The 26677-nt window shown below is 39.3% G+C and overlaps 1 protein-coding gene across 1 annotated transcript in view; it reads right to left on the bottom strand.

Annotated features, from left to right (window-relative positions):
* itga9 (integrin, alpha 9) overlaps window positions 1-26677 on the bottom strand; it is a 389627-nt gene that overhangs the window by 301021 nt on the left and 61929 nt on the right. The window contains exons 6-10 of the mRNA XM_043688825.2: window positions 20039-20168; window positions 18810-18895; window positions 14316-14378; window positions 10134-10271; window positions 343-448 (exon numbers count right to left, since the gene is read on the bottom strand). Of these exons, the coding sequence (XP_043544760.2) occupies window positions 343-448; window positions 10134-10271; window positions 14316-14378; window positions 18810-18895; window positions 20039-20168 (523 nt within the window). The remainder of the gene's footprint in view (window positions 1-342; window positions 449-10133; window positions 10272-14315; window positions 14379-18809; window positions 18896-20038; window positions 20169-26677) is intronic.

Here is a 26677-nt window from a genome sequence, read left to right as displayed (position 1 = left end):
ACTAAGCTAAAATGTTGCAGATGTTGAAATTCCGAAATAACAATTCTGATAAGGAAATCTTAAGTCTATATTTTTCTCTCTCGAGATACTGTACAAGATGTTGAGTATTTTCTCCATTTCATATTTCACCCAAAATGTTAAACAATTGACATGGTCAAAACATTGATAGAAAAGACACCCTCCAAACAAGCTGAACAAAATCATGGTAAACTTTGCTCTTTATGTTAATCACCACGAGTAGTGCATTGCAACATGATAAAGATGGCAAATAAAGGGAACAGATAAAGAGGTGTTAAAAATCATTTGACAAAATTGGAAGGTAATGTATAAGGAAACACTGACCTGGAAACCCATCATCATCTATGTCACCCAGAGATCCAATGCTATCTCCAAAGTGTGCATTGTACATGCCATCACCCATTAAAAGCTGCTGTTCCTCCAGTGCAGCCTATAAACAAGAAATCAGGAGTGTTGAGAAAAATTTGTGCTCTGACCTGATTCACTTCAGCGAGGATCACTTCAAAGTTCTCAATTTTTGCAGACTAATTTCAACAAAAGGTTCAAGGATTTTATTCCTGTACTTCCCATTAAAAGTCAAACTTACGTAGTTCCATTTATTTGCAAATTTAGGCTGAATGTGTGTTGTGTGCACCAAACAGTTTTTTCTCAATATTCAACACAGACACCCAATTCATGTGCGTGGATCTTTAGGATGTTTATGCAAGGTTATGCTCGCAATGCAGTTTCTAAGCCACTCTGAAGTAAAGGAAGAGTGTGGGGGACAGCAGCAGACTGGTTAGAAGGCCCACCTCAGCAGATCCTGCATTCCCCCTTATTTCCTTTGCTTACATGTGTCCCTCATATGTTCTGCATAGCTACTCATCCAATATCCACAAGGTATATTGTTGAAGAGTGATGCAATAGCAGTGGGAAATATTTTAAATGCCAGTGTAACAACAAAATTGTGACAAATAAGCTTCTCATGCAGAAATCAGTCTTCATACTGAAAATAAAAATGTGCAATCCTATGAGAAAGAAGTTTAAAGTCTTGAGTAACCAACTCTTGAGCAATTGCAACAAAACACCTCCATCTGATGAGATCAAGCTAGCTTTCCATTTTGGAATTCAGACATGCATTCATATTAGCTATAATCTTTCAAAACAAACCATCACAGCTACATGGAATTGAAAGAACAAATGATGTTACAGCTCTATTTCAAAGCAGACTTACCTGTAAATCAACTGAAGCAGGAATAGACACTTCAATTCTTTTCATGTTCAAGAGCAAAGGATTTCTTTCATAAAGTCAAAGCTGTCTATGAATGTAAATCACGGAACTAGACATGACAGGAGGATTTCCCAATTCATTTTTCTACCTGTTTGAATACATTGTGATACTTTTTCCAAAGTAAAACATATGCTGATGCCATACTCATCAACAGTGGTCAACTTACCCCTGCAGAATGTTGCACTGCAATCAATCACTACATTTAAAATACATTTCTGTTACTTTATGGCATCTCAGTGACATTTGAAGCTGTAAAGACAGTTTAGACATATCCTCAATGTTCTCAACTGCTCAGTAGGCTTCCTGCAGTGGTCAGCAACTTTTCAAGGTTTCTGTACTTCTTGTGAGCTTCCAAAGCCCAGAGCAGCATGTGAAAATAATGTGCAGGAAGAAATGCAATGTTCCTGTGGTCAAACCAATAGGACACCGACCTCAAACAAAAATGCTTTCCAAGCTTCCAAAAGGCCACACAAAATGGTATACAGTTGGGAAGGTACATAAAAAGTGGTTTACCTCTGAAAGAAACATCATCTGCATTTTGTCAGCCAAATCTGTCCTCCACATGGAGACAAAAAAAAATTCTGCCCTGCTTTTTATTGAGCCGTAAACAACAAATTCAATTCTACTTCAGTTATGGCCCAGTTGGTTGCACTCTCACTTCTAGTTCAGAATATTTTATATTCAAGTCCCATTCAGGTTGCCCGCTTACAAAAATCTATTCTGGCGCTGAAATGCAATAGTCCAGAGGAAGGGATGCACTATCAAAGTTTCCATATTTGAATCAAACCCTGACCCAAGGCACAGACTAATCTTTCAAATGGGCAGAAGTGATACCAACTTCAAAAGTATACGAAAGCATTCTTAAGTGATCTAACCAATATGTAATCCTCAAATCAACATAAAGAAGATTTTCTAGTAATTTTCAACGGCTGTATTCAATCCTACTGTCAGTAAGACAGGAATCTGGCACAAATCTGCAGCCTAGCATACTTAAGGAAGTAGTGACCTGGAAATATTGTTTGCGCTAGTTGTCATTTCCAAAATTCTGCAATCTTTGGAAACTTTCTACAGATTGGTGGATAACTATGTCATCTTCTATTTAAGAAGGGAGGCAGGAAGAAAATCAGCAATTGTAGACCAATCAGCCAGGTGTCAGAAGTGGAAAAAATACATTATAGAAGATTTAATAGCCGAGCACTTGGAAATCAGAGGCAGGGTCAGATGGAATCAGCACAGATTTACAAAAGACAAAATCATACTTGATGAATCTATTGAAATTCTTCGAGATCTTCAAAAGACATGTGTATTGAAGGGGAAAATTGTATAGGGCAATGGAAAAAAGCATGGAATAGGATTAATTAATGAACTCCACCCCCAATTTACAGATTTGATGAGGGGAAGCCAGAGGACATGGTTCATTTGGACTTTCAGAAGGTTTTCAACAAAGTCCCACCAAAGAGAGGAGCGTGTAAAATTAAAGCACATGGGTTGGGAGTAGTGCATTGAAACATACAGAAAACTCATTAGTAGCAGATAGGAAACAAAGATTAGGATAAATAGGTCTTTTTCCAAATGGCAGACAGTGACTAGTGGGCTACTGCAGAGATCAGTCTTCGAACCTGATCTTAACAATTAATGATTTAGATGAGGGTATCAAATCCGCAGATGAGACAAAGCTGAGTTTCGAGGGTGAGCCGAGAGATGGATGGACAAGCTGAGTGAATACATACATGACAGATTCAATATAATGTGGATAAATGCTTCCACTTTGGGAGCAAAAACAGGAAGGTGGATTATTATCTGAATCGTTTCTGAACCCTTTCAAGTTTAATAACGTCTTTCCAAACACAGAATTGTGATTGGCTCTTAAGTGCCCTTAATTATTGATGAGCAATGAATGTTGACCCAGTCAGAGACATCCTCAGTCCACGTGTGTACTAAAAAAAATTCTGGGCACCACACTTTAGGAAGTATGTCGAAGCTCTGAAGCAACTTACTAGAACATAGATAGAGGCATAGATAGAGTCGATAGCCAGAGACTATTTCCCAGTGCAGAAATGACTAACACGAGGGGTCATAGTTTTAAACTGGTTGGAGGAAAGTATAGAGGGGATGTCAGAGGTGGGTTCTTTACACAGAGAGTTGTGAGAGCATTGAATGCTTGCCAGCAGCAGTTGTGGAGGCAGGATCATTGGGGACATTTAAGAGACTCCTGGACATGCATATGGTCACAGAAATTTGAGGGTGCATACATGAGGATCAGTGGTGGGCACAACATCATGGGCTGAAGGGCCTGTTCTGTGCTGTACTGTTCTATGTTCTATGTTCTATTCTATGTTCTAACAATACCAGGATGAAGGGCTTCAATTACAAAAGCTAAAGCAGTTCTTAGAAAATTAAGAAGAGACTTGATAGAGGTTTACAAAATCATGAATGATTTTAATAGCTAAAATAAGGAGAAATAGTATTGAGAAGGAGAAAGAGGTCAGAGAACAGAGGTCTAAGGTGATTAAACAAACAATACAGAGGCATAAACAAGGGAACACTTTTTAACAATGTGTTGTCATGATCTGGAAAATACTACAAAAAAAAGGGTGATGGAAGTAGATTCAATGATAACATTAGAAAGAGAATTGTGTGTATTGAAGGGGAAAATTTTGAGGGCAGTGGGGAAAGAGCACAGAATGGAATTAATGATTGAACTCCACCATGATTGGCCAAATGGACACTTTCCTGCACTGTATCATTGTAAAGTGTGATCCATAGAGAGACAAATACATGTATCAAATAGCAGGTTTGCCTGGAATAGCCAAATATAAGCAAATACTGCTGATGCTGGAAATCTGAAAGAAAAAAAAGTAAATGCTAAAGAAACTCAGAAGGTCTGGTAGCATCTGTGAAGAAATAAAGTCAAAGGTCACATGACACCAGGTTATAGTCCAACAGGTTTATTTGACATCACAAACTTTTGGAGCGCCGCTCCTCAGGTTCATCTGATGAAGAAGCAGTGCTCTAAAAGCTTGTTGTTTCAAATGAACCTTTTGGACTATAACCTGGAAGCATGAGACTTCGGAGTTTGTCCACCCCAGTCCAACACCAAGCACGTCCACATTGTGAAGAGAAAAACAGAGTTAATATTTTGAATTGGATACAACTTTTCAGAACTGAAAGAGGTTGGAAAATTCTGTTTTTTAACAGAAGTGAAGGAGTAGCAAGGGAAACAAATAAGGTGGAGGTCTGGTGAAAAAGATGAAGGATTGCTAACTGAAAGGGATAGGAAAATGGAGATGTAACTGCATGTAAATTAAAAGGTGAAGATGAGTCTTCTCCTTTTATCTCAAATCCCCCAACCCCAGCAACATCCTTGTAAACTTTCTGCATCCTTTCAAATTTAACATCGTTTCTATAGCAGGGAGACCAGAATTGAATATAATATTCTAAAATTGGCCTCACCAATGTCTTGTACAGCTACAACATTATGTTCCAACTCTTTTACTCAATGAAGGCAAGCGTGCCAAAATTTCTTCTTTACTACCCGGTCTACCTGCAACTTCACCTTCAGGAACTAAAAAGCTGCACCCCTAGGTCTCTTTGTTTAGCAACACTCCCCAAAGCCCGACCATTAAGCACAAAGGAGTTTTGTGCTCCTTTGCTTTACCAAAATGCAACACTTCACATTTATCTAAGTTAAACTCTGTCCTCCACTCCATGGCCCATCTGATCAAGGCCCTATTGTGCTCGGAGATAACCTTGAAATGGTTCAGAAAAGATTTACAAGGATGTTGTGGGATTGGAGGGGTGTTTCCGTGCTGTATAACTTGATGGCTCAAAACAACATCTTGAACCCAACATCCTTGCATTTAATTTGCAAGGAGAGGTGACATGGACTCAATGCCAAATCATGCCGTGGTGACATGGGTCAGGTGCTAGGTCATGGAGTAGAGTCAGGAATCTTGTGTTAACTGGTCCATATCCAAAAGGCTCCATATGTAAAAGGACACAATGCTCTGTTATAGCTGGATTTCTGCTTGCTAGGTTTCTCAGGAAGGACTGTAATTGACCTAACCTGCATCATGCAATCTGTCCATATTGTGCTAGAAGAATCTGTGTAGATGCAATAGAAGAGTGTGGGTTTGAGTGCAGAGCTTCATCCACAGAAAAAAGCCACACTGGAAGAACTGCAGCTGGCATGGGAGCAGAGCAGTCAATCTCTATCTGAAGCTAAATTTGGATGGATAGGCATGGAAAGTGAGGGGAAGGGAGGCAATGAAGCACCCATAAACTAGAGTGGAAATATTACTCCTGTCTTTGTGTCATTTACAGGGTCAACTGTAGGGTGAAAAGGGAAGGATTTAAAAGGGACATAAGGGGTAACTTTTACACACAAAAGGATGGTACATGTATGGAATGAGCTGCCAGAGGAAGTGCTGGAGGCTGGCACAATTACATCATTTAAAAGGCATCTGGATGGATATATGAATAGGAAGGTTTAAAGAGATATGGGCCAAGTGCTAGCAAATGGGACTTGATTAGGTTGGGAAAACTGATCAGCATGGGCGGGTTAGATCAAAGGGTTTGTTCCCATGCTGTACATCTCTATGACTAATTAAAAAGGTGAAAAGTTGTGATCAGCATCTCAGAAAAGAGATTTTAACACTCCATGTTAAAAGCACAAGAAAGTTGCGAGGTAGTACATGTTGATTTTTTTTCAGTGGAAGGGCAGCAGTTCCTTTTTAGCTAGTAACTATATCAAGTGACCAAATGTAGAGTCAATGCTCACCATCACAAATGACAAAACTAATTGAGGTCTGAGCAGATCAAAAAACTGTTGACAACCATGACAGACTTTCTGACTTTGAGTCTGCATAAAACAACATTGCAAGAACAGAAGTAAAGTAAGGCCAGATGCTATCTTTGAGGAGGCAAAGCAAGACAAGACAAGGCAATGTGAAGCAGGGATGCTGAGCATTTCCAGGTCAGAGTGAGCAAGCTCCATGACAGTGTGTGAAGAACCAATAGATGCAGCTTCATTCAGTCCATGAGCTGGGAACATGTTTCTGAGAGCACACAGTGTCCTTGCTCAGTGTTATAATTATATTTGGCAGCGCTGCCCAAGATGCAACACTGAAGTGCAGAAGTGTCCTGTAAGTGACGATATGCCTTGACGGTTGCCACATAGTGGATGCCAATGTCCCTGAACATGGATTGAGTGTCTGTCCATTGCTCATGGAGATTACCACAAGATGTTGAGTGTCCAACATGGAACTTCTTCAGAGTAAACGGTTAGCTGAAGCTGCCAGGGACCCTATGTTCTAAATGCATTCAACTCTCACGCTTATCACTGTTTTGGCAACTTTATAAACCTCCTAGTTTGATCTAACACAATCTTTAACATCTATTGTTCACCATGGCTAAATCACCTCTTCTCCACCTTTTGTGCCTTAAAGGATTAAAATTTATTGTAAAATATGTACTAATTACTTAAAAGCTAATCATTATTACCTTCTAATCCACAATCTACAAAATGTTGGAAGATTTACCACAACCAATTTGCCCATACTGCATAATCCTTATTAAATGCACCTCTGATTCTGGGTTTGAACCATGTCCTACATTACAAATATTGTTTGCTGGCCTATAAATAAACTCCTATCATTGTTGCTTCCCTTTACTGTCTTTTAGCTCCACCCAAACTGATTCAACATCTTGATCCTTCATCTAAGATCCTCTCTCACTACTGTACGGATCACATCCATTCATTAACAGTGCTATCCCATCTCCTTTGCTTTTTTGCCATTCCTTCCTAAATGTCGAATACCCTTGAGCACTCATTTACCAGCCTTGCTCACACTGCATTGTCACCATTATCCAATTAGATCATGTTTATTTCCATTCGTACCATCAATTCCTCTATCTTTTTGTGAATGTTGTGTGCATTCAGATAAAGTACCCTTAATTCTGCCATTTTATTGTTCTTGCAATCACAAGACTTATCTTGAGTGAACATAAAAGTTTGTACACTGTCTGTTCCTGTCATTCAGATTGCCTATCCCTGATTGTTACTTGTTCTGTTGCTTTGACCGCTCCCTTTATTTCACAGCATTTCCTTTACTTGACATCTTGACCTCACTTTTGTTTAAAGCAATCTCTATCCATTCTAACAATATTACAATTTGCCATTGCTTACTCTAACAGACTTCTCAAAATCCAGCATCTCAATACCGATGTAGAATTTTGCTGCAAATCAGATGACATGCTACCAATACTACAACTTTGACTACATTTCAAAAGAACTTGACTGAATTCGGGATGTCCTGAGGTCAGACAAAGCTTTTTACCATTCACTTCAGTCAGTAAGGAATTATCACCTCCTAACAGAGCCAAGTAGTTGCACAATATACATTGCAAGAGGGCGGGATTAGAATATTTCCACTTCAATGATAATTTATTTCTTCATCCTTCCTGAAAATATTCCCTTGAACTGTGGGAAATGGGGCACTAGTAATTGACAGCTAAATCTTTGCAGAAAGGATGGGAAGAACAAAAGCATAAGATAAACTTCAAGGGTTCTCATTCATATAGGGAAAATAAGCTCTTTTTTAGATAGAAGTTAGGGGTGAGCAGTGAAACATCTACACTTGCCCCTTGACCCCACGTGAGGTAATGATTTATTTTAACTTTTACTATGTTGAGATTTTGCTGCTCATGGTCTGCTCCTCTGTGCTTGCTTTTTTTGGTATACAATCTCCTGACCAGTGCTTTAGCAGTAACCCACATTACTTATGTGTAACACCTACAATGAGACAAACTAAAAACTTTTGATTTAAATAAAAAAATTGCTTTTCAATATCCAAATGAAAATTTACACTAACTTTTAGTTTGAATCAGATGGTAAAATGTCAAAGGGCAATTTTAACCATCTCCAAAACTTGTAATCCCGAGAGAAAAGATATCTTTTGATAACATTATAGAATGCTACTTTCACCTTGCCATATCAAAAACATGTGGAATACATAAAGTACAAGCTTGACAGACAATCGCCGTGCCACATTCTTCAACCATATACTCTTTCAAGTGAGCCTTCTACACAATTGGAGTCTTGGGAATTTCACTCTGTAATGCATACACATACTATGTATGTTTTCCCTACATAACTGATCACTTCCCATTCAGGCAAATGTAAAATACAACGGATATTGGAAATGTGAAATAAAATCAAGCGCTAGATGTACTCAGAAGATCTGGAAACCTCAGAGATGCTGCCAAGATTAGTGTTTCCCTTTTGTTATTCAACCCCTTCTATGGCACAAAGCCTATCATATTTCAAAATAAAAACAGAAAGAACTGTGGATGCTGTAAATCAAAAAAACAAACTGTTGGAAAAGCTCAGTAGGCCTGGTAGCATCTTTGGAAAGAAATCAGAGTTAACGTTTCCGGTCCAGTGATCTTTCCTCAGAAGTGATAGCAGCGGGGAAAATGGTAGCCAGGTTACATACGAAAGATAGGGTGGGGGAGGCTATGAGGAATAAATGACAGATGGGGATAAAGCCCAAAGTGAGAGAAGAATAGTTAGGCAGATAAAGGTTAGATAGCGATCAGACTAGGATGGTGAATAGCTATTAACTGTTAGTGGTTAACAATGGGTTGTGAGTAATAGCAGACTCAGTGATAACAAGGCCTGGTGTGTGTGGTTGAGGCAAGGATATGGCAGAATTCAAGCCTCAGACTTATTGAACTCAATATTGAGTCCAGAAGGTTCCAGCAGAAAATGAGGTAATGTTCTTCCAGCTTGTGCTGAGTTTCACTGGAGCACTGCAACAAACATGAGACAAGATATGATAGGGAACATGTTGACATGGCAGGTAACTGGAAGCTCAGTCTTTTTTTGCAGGTAGAATGTAGGTATTCTATGAATCTAGTAAATCTGATTGAATCTAGTCTACTGCATTCGCTGCTCACAAATGTGTCTCCTCTACATTGGGAAACAAAGCATGGAGTGGTGACTGCTTCATAGAACATCTATGAAGCAACCTGCAAGAGACCCTGAGCTTCCAGCTGCCTGCCATGTCAACGCACACCCCTATTCCCTGGCCAACATCTTTGCCTCAGGCTTGTTGCAGTGCTCCAGCAAAGCTCAGTGCAAGCTGGAAGAACAACACCTCATTTTCCACTTGGGGACCCTGCAGCCCTCTGGACTCAACATACAGTTCAATAATTCCCGGGCTTGAACTCTACCATATCCTTGCCACCACCCCATAATCCCGGCCTTGTTATCACAGAGTCTGCTATTGTACACCAGCAATTGATGGCCATGAATAATCCCCAATAATTGCTGTTCACCCTCCTAGCGAGATCATTATCCACTCCTTTGTCTGTCCCACTCTCTTTGGGCTCTATCCCCATCTATTGTTTACTCCTTACCTTTTGTCCCACCCTATCTTCTGCAATATAAAATTGACATTTTCCTCGCTACCATCAATTCTGAGGAAGGGTCACTGGACCTGAAACAAATCTAAATTTCTCTCCACAGAAGTTGCCAGATCTGCTGAGCTTTTTCTGAAATTTCTGTTTTTGATCGGTCATATTTCTACCTTCTTGCAGTTCTGAAAGAATTCTGGACCAGAAATGTTAACCATTTCTGTGTCCACAGCTGTTGCCAGATCTGCTGAGTATTACCAATCACTTCGATTTTATTTCATTGCTCCGTAGCCTAAATCTTCAAAGTTAAATTTGGAAAGATTTCTCTGTTGAACTCTGCACAGGTCAAAATAAAAAGGTTTTCTCCTATTCAATAACTTTTATCTAAATAAGCAAAAATCGTACTTGTTCCAAATAATAAACTTACATTGCCTCGGTTGATGAACATAGTTACTTGCCCTTCATCTCTTATCTCTGTGAACATTGGGGCTCCAACGAGAAGATCAGAGTAGCCATCTGAGTTCAAATCAACTGCACATACTGTTGAGCCAAAGTAGGACCCCAGCTAGAATAAAGAGAATCAAATTGTGTCAACAAATACATATGGCTCCTTCACTTATAAGAAATCCTCTGTGCAAGAGTAATGATTTTGTAATTCAACATGATATTGCAGTTCTACAGTAAATTTCTGTGTTGAAGGTTTTCACGTAAAAAGAATCAAAGATGAGTTGTACGCAAATCAAATGCTGAATAAACCAGGTGCGTATTATTTTTCCCACTTGTGACTCAAAAGCTTTCTGAACGAGCAGACTTGCCCTACCAGAAACACAGATAATGGAGATACATTGAGACTGATTCAGCAAGTATTTAAATGAGTGGTCAGAAAATTGTATGGGGCCTAGGTCTGAATTTGCAATCTGTGCAAGTGGTGGCTGAGGGTCCACACAACAGTGGCAGGGAAGTCAGAAATTAATCCCTTTTAGCACTGCTGTATTGTCATATTGAAGGTAACATCAACCATTGGCTAAGGTATTTGCTTAAATAATGCACATGCAACTCATAGTAAAACACAGTTCTGCAAGAAGATTATTTTTACTTTTTGTTAGAACACACATGCTTAGTGATAACTAATCATTAGTTTTGTAATATATTCAGCAAGGTAAAATAATGATGGCTAGATATGCTTCAGCACTATTCCAAGGAACAGTAACTGATAATATGCAGTTGGAAAAAAAATTGCTTAAACTCAGATAAGCAATACAATAAACATAAATGTACAACTGCCAGATTTTCTATCTTCACCTGTGCCCAATGCCTGGTTTGCTATTAATGCCCGGTCATAAATCAGCCTCAGGAAGGCAGCAGCTTCCTTTCTGGCAAGATATAACAATGTAAAATGTACCTTGGAGGGTCCACAAGGGATCCCACCCAATAATAAAGGAAAAAGACCTGGGAGGAGACTGCTTCAAAAGTCACCTGGCAGGTCATATAACTGGGGTTAACTGTAATGGGCAGTTCACTGCTAATTGTGAACACGTACCATACTGCCAGATAAATTCTCACAAAGGAAAACTGATACAATCCAGTCCTTCCAACTCCATCTGAGGTCATTGTTTCCATAGTAAGTGCTGAGATAGTGGGAAGTGATTCTTGGCAGCAAAGCACAGATTCAGGAAGGGCAGAGACGTTTTAATCAACTTGTTCAGATCACATCAGGGCAGGTGGGACTTGAACCCAGGCCTTCTGGCCTAGAGGTAGTAACACTACTTTTGCACCTCTCAGGAAAAGGTCAAAAATCAAATGACACCAGGCTATAGTCCAACAGGTTTATTTGAAATTGCAAGCTTTCAGAGCTCTGCTTCTTCCTCAGGCACAGACATCAACATGATTCGTTGCTCACACTATTGTACATGTTTACCGTCAATTGTTATACAGTGTATTCATCAGACTCACAAGGGGAGAACTCAGAATAAGGATAATTTGAACTGTGCAAATACTCAGCAGGTCAGGTTGCACCTTTATAAAGAGAAATAGAACTCTTGCCGAGTATTTCTAAGAATTTGTATTTTAATTTCAAATTTCCAATACCAGAGATACTTTTCTTAAAACTTATGTAGTGCTTCTAACAATTGTAACAATCAAGGACTTCTTGAAAATAAATAAAGTGACCATGCATTTCATAACAACAGTGCTTCTTAAAAACATAAAGAGGGAATTTTTTAAAATTACAGATAAATGGTTATAAAAACGACGTAATGTTCTACAGAGCACAAAGGCTATGGGCTCGCATCTTTCTGAAGTAAGTCAATATAATAAATCCATTGCTTCCCATACCAATCCAAGTAATAGTGTACTTCTGCTGGTGTTATATGGGGCATGCATTGGCTTCTTTACTAAACAGCAGTAGGAACAAATGCGCAAAGGAAATTGTACCATACACTAACCAGGGATCACCCATTCACAATTCAATAGAAGCTCAATGGACAGAATCTTTGAATTACTGCTTTCTGGGCTCAAGCCTAAGTTAACAGTCTCAGATCAAAACCTCTGCCCCCATTTTTGTTTCATTTTGACATTTCACACTTCTTCCAGACACATTCGCTGAGCTGCAAGGTTCAGGCGAGCCTTCACCTGAGGCCCACTGAAGATGTTACCTAGTAGGGTAACGAAACATCTGGAAATGAACCTTGCAGCTCATCAAGCAAACATACATCCAAAACCTCAACCTGAGCTACAAATCTTCTCAAAACCCACTAACATTCTTTGTTTCTTGTCCCACTGTCACCTCTTTTTGTCTTCCAGTTAATTTCTGCAGCCTGTCAGACTTTTTGTCATTTCCTCCCTTGTCTCAAAATCTGTAATATTTCTGAACACTCATTCTGAGAAATGTCAACTCTGTTCTATAATGACTGATGCAGTCAGGTCTGCTGAGTACCAATCATTTCAAATTTTTATGAAGTTGCAGACTCTCCTGGTCAGCAGTTCAATTCATTCAGTGATTGCTACTGCAGACACAGGCCCTAAAATTCACATCGTTACCCTGTTCTACAAATAAGATGTTTTATTATCCTGCTTTCACATGCACTGCCTTTTCAACATGCACTTAATCACTTCAAATCAGTGAATCAAGCAATGTAGACCCCTTAAAGGCAATGGCCGAGTGGCACTAGTGCTTGGAAAACTAACAGCAACTTTAGCTACAATGCACTGGCTATTTTGTTTCAAAATTAAACAAATTTACAAACAGCCTTAGTGGTGGTTTAGTTTTAAGATTTTATAAATGTTGCTATCCCTGTATAACAACTTTTTATTTAAATGGCTGCTTGAAAAGCAAAACCAAAAACTGCATTTTTATCTGATGGAAATTTAATGACAATTGTTAGATTACTGCTGCAATATTCCCACAATACCGATATTCATGAATTTTCTTCCACTACCTTGTGAAAGACGGCTGGAGTACTTGGAATTTGATTTTATACATTATCTCAAGACAGGTCAATGAGTAACAAAGCTGCTTCTGTCTGAAGTAAGTGGAACACTAAAGACATTACGACCAGTTACTTTGAAATTGATGTTCACAAAAATACAGTAGATAAGGATTATATATTTTCAGTGTTGGAGATGATGTGGTTCCAGAATGACATCAATATTATAAAGCCAATGAACACTGAAAACAGCATTAAAATACCTGATAAAGAACACAAGCAATTGCATATTAGAATATGCATTGGAAATTAAAGAAATGGAAAACTCAAATGTAAGATTGAGAACATCAGTGGATTAGAAATAAAGATCTTTAGAATTATACTTCATCTCAAAAAGTGCCAACTCTAAAAAATCCGAGCCTTTTCCAGATCAGAAGTTCCACCTTCCCTTTCTGGGAATAATTTTTTTTTAAATCATGTTCTTCACACCCAATGACAAATACAAAAAAAATGATCTGTTCCTTGATTTTCTGTTTTCCTCCTAACAATCAAGCTCATTTCATTGGTATTGCCGTGGTCAATCATATTATCCACTCCAATTTGTCCCCCAAAACCATCTCTTCCATCCCCACCTCAATTAAATTAAGGGTACAATGTGACAAATGTGCATTTCTGGCCTGGATATTGCCAATAGGTTGCACAGATTGACAGATCCCAGACTGCTACTTACAATATTCTAAATAGTAACAGTCATTTGGACAAATGTACACTGATTAAGGAAATTCTGCATTGCTTGTTAATGCAAATCATACTTAGCTAACCTACCAAGGATATGATGGCTGCTGGGTTTCCAAAAAGTGTTTGACAAAGTATCATACAACAAGCTTGTCAGAAAAGTTGAAGGGAATATTAGGAACAGCGCCATGCATGAATTTGAAGCTGGCTAAGTACAAAAAGCAGTGAATATTGGTTGTTCTTCAGACGAGGGAAATATGGTGAGTATCCAGGGATATATGCAGGTTTTATTTTCTTTTAGACTAAAGTTAGCTTTGCCTCATCAGAAATGCAAGCACCATGTTCAAAATGCAGCCCAGTGATCCTGTCACCTTTAAACCAAATTTATTAGCTGGTGCCAGCAAGAAGCAGGCATATGACAAAACATCAATTCTCTGAAAAAAACTAACCTCTTTTCCTGGAATTGTGAAAATCGCTGTAAGTTTGCCATTGCCAATCTTAAATATGTAAACCTAGAAAAGGAAATCAAATGGCATTATATTGCATCAACCACAATTAGACAAGCCACATAATAAACTTTCATTTTGGAGTGAAAGATGAGTAACGGCAATTAAATGACCATGCTCAGAAATTCTTTACAAATATATATTGTTTCTAACAATGCCCAAATTGAGTTTTAAATGTATGATAAGTGGGTCAGGCTTATGCATTAGATGAGTGTTAATTTTGACTTTAGTTTGACAATATTGTATAATGGAGAGGTACCATTGTGCAGTCTCACTCCTGATGTAGTGTCTGCTTGCTGGGAGCTCATTGTAAGCAAACTAACAATATGTACAAGTTAGCATTATGGATGTGAAAGAATTGGCCAGTGTAATCTTGTACAATGGGAGAAATGTCTTGCAATTGTAGAGGCATAAGTATTTGCAACTGTTGTCAAATCCAAATTAGTTATTTAAAGGTCATTTACTTCACAAAAAAGCTCTTAGCAAACTACAGAGAGACAAATACGAAGCAACCTTTGATGACACTTTGGTCATGACACACCAAACATGGTAATGAGGAAAGTAACATAACTGTATCAAGCTTTAGTACGCTCACAGGGAAAAGCTTTTCAAATAATTTCACATATTTCAAAACCTAAACCAAACCAATTCAAACATCAGTCTCTATTCAATTCTGGCATTGTTCGAACTATAAATGATGTCACATGGGAACAGGAGCAGGCCATTTAGCCCACTGAACCTGTCCCACCATTCAAACTCATCGCTGATTTTCTCTTAAACACCACTTTACCACAGTCTTATGTTCCTAATGTTATTGGATTCCAGAAACCTGTCTGTCTTGAACCTGCTCAATGATTGGGCTTCCACAACCCTCTAGGGTAAAGAATCCCAAATATTAATGAACATCGGAGTGACAAAATTCATTCCCATCTCCAACTTAAACGGTTTGTCTCACATCTTGAAAGTGAGTCACCAGACAAGGAAAATGCAACCTACAGCCACCCTACCACACCTTGCAAAAACTTTATAACTTTCCATTAGATCATCTCTCATTTTTCAAAACTGTAGAAAATACAGAACCAATTTTCTCTCCTTATAAAAGGATCCCACCATCTCAGGGATTAATCTGATGAACCTCTGTTGAACTCCTTCCATGACAATTAAAGCTTTCCTTCAGTGGAGAGATGATAATTTTTTAATAGTACTCCAAATGAGATCTCACCAAAGTTATGTACAAATACTGCAAGACATCCTTACTCCTGTAATTCCCTTGAAATAAATGCCTTTCAATTACTTGCTGCACCTTACATACTAACCTTTAGTGTCTTATAGACAATGACACCCAGATGCTTTGGGCATCCACACTTATTATTTAAGAAACATTGTTTTTTTTCAATTAAATTGCATGACTTCACAGTTATGTAAATTGTACTCTGTCATGTTCCAGACCATTTACTTAGCTTGTCACAGCCTGCTGAAAGCCTCCATGTACCCTCAAATGCTAAATGTCATTAGTATAGCTATAAACTATGAATCTTGAATGAAAATAGTTAGCCAAGAAAATGGTTAAGCATTTACTTAATCTGTTGGAGAATTATCATAGTTGTCATGTTAATGATAAGAAATCTGTTGGAAAATATCAGTGAGTAAAGGATAATATGGCAGTCATGTCTGAGTGAGACACGAAGAGGCTTAAAATATTAAATAATGAAGGCTTAATATTGTTTCAATATTTATTTTTATATACTAAATAAATGTCCATTTTTTGGACTGGACTATTAGTTTTGTGGGCTTCTCTTTTACACTTCCAATGCAGATAAATTATTTAAATTTTAACCATGACCATCAGCTGTGAGGATGATCCATGCTTGCAAGTGCTTTCCTATGTGTACCTGTCATGTAGGCATGGAGTAACAAGGAGTTGAAAAAGGTGTGGCGCTAGTAAAGCGCAACCCTCCAACTTGGCACTGCCCTCTTGACCTATCCATCTTCATTCCCACCTGTCCACTCCACTCTCCCCACCGACCTATCACAACTATCACCCACCTGCATCCACCTTTCACCTTCCTAGCTACCTCGACCTCCGTATTTATCTCTCAGCACCTTACCCCTCTGTATTCCTGTTGAAGGGCTTATGCCCGAAAAGTTGACTCTCCTGCTCCTCGGATGCTGCCTGACCTGCTGTGCTTTTCCAGCGCCACACTTTTCGACACTGACTTCTCCAGCATCTGCAGTCCTCACTTTCTCTCATGAAGTAACAAAGAGAACAGCTCAAGAAAGCAGTGCTGTCATTTATTTCCTTCCTCTCTGTAAGGAAGTACTGTCACATCGACATAATGTTTCTCATCAATAATCATACGAGCAGTCATATGAGCAAACTCACAGATCACTACTACAGAACAAAATGCAAAAATCAGGCTGTCCTTTTGCCTCACAATTTCTTACACCACCACATGGAGACTGGAGAAATTTGTGATCGGAATGAATGAACTAACTGGCTAATCCAAGCCAGCAAAGCAATCTGACTGATAGGACTGTGGCCAAGTTGAATAATTAGCATCAACTCCCAGCATAACTCAACATAGATATTTTGTTATTCTAGGATGTTACAAATGCAGACATCAGCTGAACTGTACAGTCAGTCATTGCTCATGTCCGCACAGGTGCAAGAAGCTTCTCTGTTGATTCTTCTGGGCCCCCATACTGTACTTGCTGTTCCAACATTGTGTCCCTGTGGACCAAATTGGACATCTCTCTCTGAAGGAGAACATCAGGACACCTGATGGAACAAAGTATCTAGGTAACTTCCCTCACCCTCCAAAGCATCGCAGTGTCCAAAGCTTGGACAAAAGTCTGCTGGGGCCCACAGCATCTCTATGCTGCAATTGCAGAACATCATCCTGCCCTACTATCCTGATAGTGTTTAACCAAATAAATCTCAAGTTTAGAAATATTCTTGAAATAGAAATGTCTCAAAGCTGAAATGTCGTTGCATGAGAAGGAACTGAATACAATTGTTCCTTTTGGAAATTAAGGCCGTCTCAAAGGACAGCAATGTATCTTGCCTGTCAGAAGTGTGCAAAGCAGGTTCAATAGTTGGTAGGGTGAATACATGCCATTTAATGTGCATGTAATTTGTAAAACCTGGCATCTGGGAAACATCCTACACTTTGTCAACCAAATGCCCCCATTCCATTAGATTTTTGGCACTTGCTTGATCTATTTGTGTACAACTGACTGATTGATTTGGCCTGTGTCAGCAACAGTGCCTTGAAAGCATCTTGTGCTATGAATATTTACTGCATTCTCATATGTGTGAGCTCATGACAGGAAAACAGTGCCCACAGTCCTGACATGAGAGAATGAGAACAGGAGAGAGTGAGATGAGTATCCAAAGAGTAATGCTTCCTCCAAGATGCATGCTCTTGGCTCCGCTGAAATCTGCGATGTACCACACATACAGGCCTTTCAAAAAGCTCTTGCACGTTCGGTGATTTTCAAATCTACCCAAATGGTCATGTTCTGTGGAGTTTATGGCCAACCCAATAAAAAAGAAAATGAAGGTACATGATCAGTACCAGTGAAGGGTGTTGAGCAAGTTAATTTGCTGCCTGACCCAGAAGTAGCCCTTTAACTTGTGTCTCAGAGTCCTGATGGGAAGTAAAAGAAAATTTATTTTTATGTTCTATACCTTCAAATGAATAGTAACTAATGCTGTGAGAGAATATTGAGACTAAATAGTGAGGTTCAAAAATACACAATCCAACAAGAAACTCACTATTGATACACTTGAGGAAATCAAGAAACTGCAAACCATTCCGATAGTCTGTCTGTTAATTGCAACAGATAGAAAATCATGAGAAACAACCATGCATATTTTTACAACATTCACCTTTCAATACTGATCCAATTCATACATCTTTCATGCACCTGGGATGGGATTGATCCCATTGGAGATTCAGAGATAACTTCAGATAACTGCAAAAGGAGCAGCAGCACGAGAGCAATCTCATAAATCAAGATTGGAGGAATCTATTAACAATACATTGTTATCTCTTGAAGTAGAGGAGGTTCCAGTTCACTTCCAGTTTTGAACAATTGGTGGGGGAAACAGGACTGGGATGTAAGCAAAATCTTTGTACAATAAGAAGTCTCCATTAACCTGCACCACACACTAACTGAACAATTAGAAACATTTATAATTGCAGCTGCTGGTCAACGATTGGATCCAGATGTTCTGAACTTACTAGTGAAAAGTAAAACTCATAACACCACAAACAAAACTGAATAAATAAACAATGTCAAAATGTTCCCTTTATGACACAGTTGCATTTGGAAAAGTAGAATGAGTCTGGAAATACAGCAGTATAGTACATTCATGAAGGCCTTTTGTAATACAAGTGGATGACTGAACTGTTTATACTTCCAAACATATACCTTTCCAATGCCTTCATCCTGTGGGGCTCCACCGACAATCTCCAAAGAACTAGGTTGTGTGAAATGGCCGGTAGTCACTGCATATCCTATATGGGAAAAAGAGGAGAATAATGAACGAATAGTCCAGCTGGTTCAAATTAACAGCAAGACCAGTTTCAGCAAGCACCATTCATTCCCACTAACTCAATGTAAACAAATAGATTCAGCAACTTCAACTATATTTGTCAGTGTATGGCAACTCTGAGAAAATTGAATGCAAATACTTCCTGCAAAAACAAAGCTATGTGAAAGCAGCCTCTGATCTTATTTTAGTCCTTCCCTCCTACCATTTAGAAAAAAAAAGCGACAACCCTTTCGTGCTTCAATTGAACACAAGTATTCCAGTAACCTTAATTTCTTATGTGATATTGTGAGTCTAATACTGCTATTTAGATTTTATGTACAACTATGAAATGGAGTCCAAATGTAAAATGGGTCAAATGATGAGTGGCAAGTTAAGCCAATGGACAAAAGCATGTCCCCACTGCCAACTAATTCGTACCAATTGGATCTTCATCCACTGTAAAAATAATTTGAAGCTTCGAACAGGCTGCAGAAGAATAAATTAACCAACTCATGATCCCTGAATACTCTAATGAATTTTTATAAATACATAATATTTCTGAATCCTGCAGAAAGAGGCGAACGTTATCACCTGAAAGCGATTCAGCACCCCTGGCCCTGGCCACAAAGCAAATCTCAGGCATTACATAGTCTGATGGTCCAGAATATCACATATTTCTATACATTTATACATCTTGCATTAATAATAAGTTTTTTGACAAGCTGTCTGATTCTAGAAAGACATGTTTGGCATTTTTAAATGCCAATATCCAACAACCTCAAAACTTAATGTTCCATCTCTTTTTTGAGAAAAAATATAAACATGTTGTGCATTTCTTTCTCCAAAATATGTCCTGTGATTTTTGTTTTAGAAAAGATATCAGTGAAGATTTGAGGATTTAGCAGAAGAACAAAGATATGTGATAAAAGGCATTGTTTATTGCATTTAGTCCCCAGACTGAAAAGTGGAAGATCTACCCCACTGACACCAGAACAAAATGCAGTGAGACTCCCCCAACTTGCTTCATTTTGAATTCAGTTTGGCCTGATTATAACTTCACTCATTTAAAATATTCTAAAGCAAAAATGTTTTGCCACAGCTCTATTATTGTGGTGCAAATACTTACCAAGGTAACGGTAATGGCTGGGCCCATTGATTGAATCCTCAAAGTGATAATACTTTCCATCTTTCAGACTATAAACTTTGACAGTGCCAGTCCAATAGTATGAGCCAGGTGCCCCCATTACAACTAGATCCTACAAAATAAAGCATATGTTAAGGCTACTAAAGTGTTGTCAATATCACATGGATCTGATGATCATTAATCATACAAACAGTATCAATACACAGAAAATGAACATGGGAAGTTTTGCCAATGTGGGACCTTTGCTAAACTAGTAGTTCACAATATCATCAATGCCTGCGGCCTAGAGGTTACACAATTAAGCTAAAATTGTCCAAACCAGCATTACGTGTTGTGTAATGTTAACTCAAGTTTCATCAGTCATATATCAAGTTATGATAATTAATGCTGGTTTCAAATAAAAATCAACCAAAGCAGCTCTACTCACAAAACAAACAAAAACCTGGATGGAAACAAAGATACCATGATTCCGTCAATTTCTTTCATTCAGGGAGTGTCTTCAAATTACACTCAGTATGGGCAGTACTCAGTTTTAACTGCTGCACAGCAATGAAACTATTAAATGCTCAGTAGCATTTTCTTAAATTCTTTTCAGTGATTAAAAACTACTCACAGACGGATGACTGGACAAACTCAAGAAGAGAGTGTGCTTTGTTGTAAGGCCTCCAATTTTAAACTATAATTATTAAAATGGTGCTGACTTACCACTTAAAACCAATAATTTTTTTAAATTTGTATTAAATAATAGAAAAGTTATATTTTATTATGCTGACCAATATATTGTGTCCCTGAATATGTAAGTAAATTATAACTGAAATCTAAAGTATAACCTCACTTGGAAAAAAATACAATTTCTAGTGTAATGTGGTCCAATTTCCTGGCTGCATCCTAGCGAAACAAAATACCCCTCACTGCTTTTAATTCTTCAAAATTCAAAATGTTTTCCCCAAATCTCTCGTAAGTCTTTCAACAGCTTGAATTAGATGAATAGCTGTTTAAATAACTCAACTTACTGGCCTGAGAGATACTTGGTCTGGCCATAATACTGAGTTGCAAACTAAGGTATAAAAGCAGAGTTTTGGTTTCATAATCCATTTTTTCTTGCTATTTTCTTCTTCCCTATTCCTTCAAGTTTTAAAATGTTAGCCAAAAACAAGAATGTAAAATACATAAAACAACATAGTATTTGAGCCCAAGTGTTATATTTACTCTCTTTGTGCTCCCTCTGAGCTCCTACATTTCATTCTTCTCCTGAAAGAGTGTAAAATATTGTGGCACACTTATTGGAGATTATTTTACCAATTAAATGCATTCCTTCCGCAGAGCATATTTCACACATCTTGTCGAAAACTCAACCATGTAGTCTCCTGAAGAAAAATTCAGCAAAGTTTCCACCTGATCCTCAACCTTATGTTGCTAAATTCCAAAGTATCTGCCTGCTTTAACATCTCAAATTTTTACATTCAAAAATACATAAGCCATGAACATCATTGCAAAATAGCCAGTCATATGTGTCAATCTAGACGACTGGTAGCAATCCCCTCAGCCAAAAGGTTACGAGTCAAGGCCTCAACGAGTCTAGGTCTCAACCAGATGATCTAGGCTGATACTGAAAGATATTATGGAGTTACTGGAGATTAAAAAAAAAACTTTATCTTAATGCTGGTGGAATCCTGCTCTGGGAACACTGGCATAGAAAACAAAAATAATCACAAATCATTATGATTCCAACTGATGCCACAACTCAACAAGTCAGATCCCAGACTTAAAACTAGCTTTATAGGTTTTTTTTGTTTTATGTGGAGGTGCTGATGTTGGACTGGGGTGGACAAGGTCAGAAGTCAGATGACACCACGTTATGGTCCAACAGTTTTATTTGAAATCATAAGCTTTCAAGGCACTGCCCCTTGCATCAGGAGAAGTGAAGAAAAGCATATAGACACAGAATTTATAGGCAGGGAGATCAAAAGATCATACAAATCGTGGAAGTGGAGTGTCAACAGGCAGAAAAATAGGTCTCTGCATGTGATCAAGAGTGTCAGACTATGTGAGTAAAGTGTCAACAGCTGAACAACAAGTGTAGGGATGACCTATAATGCAATTAAATGAGGCAGAGAAATTATTACAAAAAATTAAAAATAAGGTGATGCTAGAGACAAACCAAATGACTGGAATAACATGATAGTAGAAGATTCACGCCGAGCGTCTAACCAAAATAATAAGTAATCTAAAACTATGCAAACTAATTAAGGTTGAGAGATCATATCAATATATCAAGGTGATGGTGTCAAAACAGTAGGGAAGATTTTACAAATTCTGAATAGTGTGCTGGGGTCGCATATAGCACAACAGAAGATCACGGCTGAGACTGTCTTCATGGGGATAGAACTTGGTTATCAGTTTCTGCTTGGTGATTCTGCATTGTTGTGCATCTCAAAGGCTGCCCTGGAGGACGCTTCCCCGAAGATCAGAGGCTGAATGTCCTTGACAGCTGAAGTGTTCCCTGACTGGGAAGGAATGCTCCTGTGGTGATTGTTGTGTGTTGTCTATTCATCCATTGTCGTAGCGTTTGCATGATCTCACCAATGTATCATGCTTCAGAGAATCCTTGCCTGCAGCGCATGAGATAGACAACATCGACCGAGTCACATGAGTACTTGCCACGTACATGGTGGGTGGTGATCCCATGCATGTTAAAAGTAACCATCTCGGTGATCACACACGGCTGCATCATTTGCTACAGCAAGGTTGTGTGGTGTTGTGGTCGATGATGTCCTGAAGGCTGATAATTTTTTGCGAATGATGGTATCTAAGGTTTGGTGGTTGTTTGAAGTGGAGGCATACAGATGATCTTGGCGAGGTGCAACAAAATCTAGGATAGCCTGTTCTTGAGCTATTTATCTAAAAAAGTATCCAGTACATACTCAACAATAGTATTATTGCTAATGTGGTTTGTATAGTCTATAGACAGATTACCATAGCAATGTGTTGCATTCATCTGTAAATTGCTATATAATGCCATCACTAACCTTACACTATTGTTTAGACACCTGGACAGATAACTCCCACTAATGTTTCCATTCCTCTTTGCTTATTAGCTCCAGTCTGACTGATCCAGTCCACACTGAGATTTCTTGCAACCATATCTTTTCTCACTACTTCAAAAGATTTTATCTTTCACTAACTACACCTCAGTAATCAAAGCATTGAAATAGCTAGTTCCATTTCTGCTCCATAGTGAAAATATTGATGAAAGAGGATTTAGCATTGGCAAAACCTTTGAATGTCACAAGCTAATTAAATTCTCTTGTTGGAAATGGTCATTGCCTGGCATTTGTTTGGCACAAAAACTAATTGCCAATTATTAATCCAAACCATTGTTGAAGCGGCTGAAGATGGTTGGGCCAAAACTTTACCCTGAGGAGTTCCAACAGATTAAACCTGAGATCAAGATGATCTGTCCTGCTTTTGGGTGGATGTGACAAATGTGGGCAATATTCCACATTGATTGGTAGATGCCAGTATTGTAGCTGCATTAGAACAACTTGGCAACTAACTCTGAATGATGACTCTTGAACATTACTGTTACAATGTTGTCCAGTCGAGCTTTTATTGTATTTAGTGCCTCACCTGACGTCATGCGATAGGAATTAAATTGGCTAAATTTGCAATTCTGAGGACACCAGGAGAAGGTGAGTAAGGATCATTCACTCAGTACTTTGGCTAAGCTAGCTGTAAATCACTCGAACTTGTTCTTTGCACGGTCATGCTCAGTTCCCCATCATTGAGTATGGGAATGTTTATGAAGGTTTGCCTTCCAGTTAGTTGTTTCATTGACCATCATCATTCACAACTAGACGTGGCAGGACGACAGAGCTTTGATCTGATCCAATGGTTGTGTGATGGCTTTGCCCTGTCTGCCTTATACTGCCTCCACAATTTAGCACACACCCAATCCTGTTCACTCTGTTGACACCTAACTTTTAGGTATGCCATTCTCTCCTGCTATCTTCAATGAAGTAGGGTTGATATTATAGCTCAATTATAATGGTTGAGTGAGGGTTATGGTGGGTCATGGGATTACAGACTGTGGTTGAATATAATTCTGCTGTTGTTGATGGCTCATGGTGCCTCAAGAATGCCCAGTTTTGAACTGCTATACCTGTTCTGAATCCATCTTATTTAGTACACGGATAAGTGTTACACAACATGATGAATGGTAAGCTCAACAAGACAGGATTTTGTCGCTTGAATTTCTCAATTTAACCTGTCTCTACCACTCTTGCAGGCATTCATCCCATGCACTAAATACTCATTCAGTGAAGAAGAATCACATCATAGCTGCTCCTTTTGCATATCATTTTAATTTATGTCCTCTTGTTTTTGCTCCACTCGAATGGAAACGGTTTGCCCTCCCCACTTTGGGCAGCTTGCTCATGATTTGGCAAATTGCTATCAGATCTTCTCTCAGCCTTCCTCTCTTCAAGGAAAACAGTCCCAACTCCTTCAACCTATCCTCATAACCTAGGTTACTCACCCCGGAACTATTCTTGGAAATCATTTCTGCACACTCTCCAATGTGTTCACATCCTTCCTATTTAATGAAACCCAGAACCCCAGACAATATTCCAAATATCTAACAAGTGTCTCATACAAGTTCCTTGCTCTTTTGTTCTGTGCCCCTCTTAATAGTGGTCACCACTGTCCCAGAAAGCCATAGAGTTGCCTTCTCATTAGTGAGAGACAATTGGTGGTGAATTTTACCTGAGCATCAACTCACCTCAGGCAAAAGGGAGAGGTTGAGAAGACAGGACTTCATGGTGACCTCAGTGTGGAAATGAATCTGTCCTGATGATGTCACTCTGCATCACAAACCAGCCATCCAGCCGACTAAGGTGACTGACTCCACTAGATTTATAAAACTGAGAACACCGTGCTTTATTGACTGCTCTCACTGCCTGTCCTGCCACTTTTAATGGTCACTGCACATATACACCCTGGTCCCTTGCTCCCTGCACCCCATTTAAAATTATACTTAAACTGTCTTTCCATGTTCTTCCTGTGAAAATGCATCAGCTTGCATTTCTCTGCGTTGAAAGTCACCTGCCACCTATTTGCCTACTCCAAGAACTTGTCTAGTAACTTAGAATGACATTTCCAAATACCCAATTTTTCATCCTCCAGTCACCCTGACATTTCTGCAACTATCAACCTTCAGAATCCTACTCATCTCATGTTTGATTCTTATTCTCATTTCTAGCGAAAATGTTGCTCCCTCATGCTGGTTATTTCTCTGGTAAAGTCCTCATCTCCACTCCTGGTTCACAACTGGTTAGGTTATTTATCACCAGGTTTGGCAGGATGATGATCATGATCGCCACTGCCAAACTAATCACACAGTTCCAGAACGCAAATATAGTCACATGCTTCATGTTTCCATTGCAAGCCCTTCTCTACAAACTCTTAAACCCTTCCCCCTATACTTCCATCTGCAAATACTAGTCCAAGGAGTTTTGAATTTCTTTGGTAGTATGCAAATTGTTTTTCATTCAACTTCTTCACTGATAGTTTACAGCTGAGATGTTGATAGTGTGGTGCTGGAAAAGCACAGCAGGTCAGGCAGCACACGAGGAACAGGAGAATTGACGTTGAGCATAAGCCCTTCATCAAGGATGAGGCTTGTGGGTTGGGGCTGAGAGATAAATGGGAAGGGGGTGGAGTTGAGTGGAAGGTAGCTGGGAAAGCGATAGGTGGATAAAGGAGAGATTTAAAAATCACACAACACTAGGTTGTAGTTCAACAGGTTTAGTTGGAAGCACACTAGCTTTCGGAGCAACGTTCTGAAAGCTAGTGTGCTTCCAATTAAACCTGTTGGACTATAACCTGGTGTTGTGTGATTTTTAACTTTGTACACCCCAGTCCAACACTGGCATCTCCAAATCAGAAGGTGAGAGAGAAGGGGATAGGTCAGGGGGGCAGTGATGGACGGGTATGGAGGGCGGTGCCAAGTTGGAAGTTTGGGACTGGGATAATGTGGGGGGAGGGGAAATGAGGAAGCTGTTGAAATCCACATTTATCCCAAGTGGTTGCAGGAATATGAGGCCTTCTTCCTCCAGGCATCAGATGGTAAGGGTTTGGCGGTGGAGGCGGCCCAGGACCTGCATGTCTTTGACAGAGTGGGAGAAGGAGTTGAAGTGTTCAGCCACGGGGCGGTAGGGTTGGTGGGTGCGGGTGTCCCAGAGATGTTCTCTGAAACGGTCCGCAAGAAGACCTCCTGTCTCCCCGATGTAGAGGAGACCACACCAGGTGCAACAGATGCAGTAGATGACATTGCTACCCTGCAACCACACAGGATAAATGTGGATTTCAACAGCTTCCTCATTTCCCCTTGCCCCATATTATCCTAGTCCCAAGCCTCCAACTCAGCACCACCCTCCATACCCATCCATCACTGCCCCCTCTGACCTATCTTCTCTCTCACCTTCATCCACCTATCACTTTCCCAGCTCCCTCACCCCAACCCCACTCCCCTCCCATTTATCTCTGAGACCCGACCCACAAGCCTTGTTCCTGATGGAGGGCTTATGCCCGAAACGTCGATTCTCCTGTTCCTCAGATGCT

The sequence above is a fragment of the Chiloscyllium plagiosum genome, unplaced genomic scaffold (assembly GCF_037043375.1).
Source record: "Chiloscyllium plagiosum isolate Xiang-an unplaced genomic scaffold, Cpla_swu_hap1 HiC_scaffold_4, whole genome shotgun sequence".
NCBI classification, from domain to species: Eukaryota; Metazoa; Chordata; class Chondrichthyes; order Orectolobiformes; family Hemiscylliidae; genus Chiloscyllium; species Chiloscyllium plagiosum.
The sequence above is the reverse complement of the archived record's forward strand: the minus strand, read 5'-3'. Positions and strand labels throughout refer to the sequence as shown.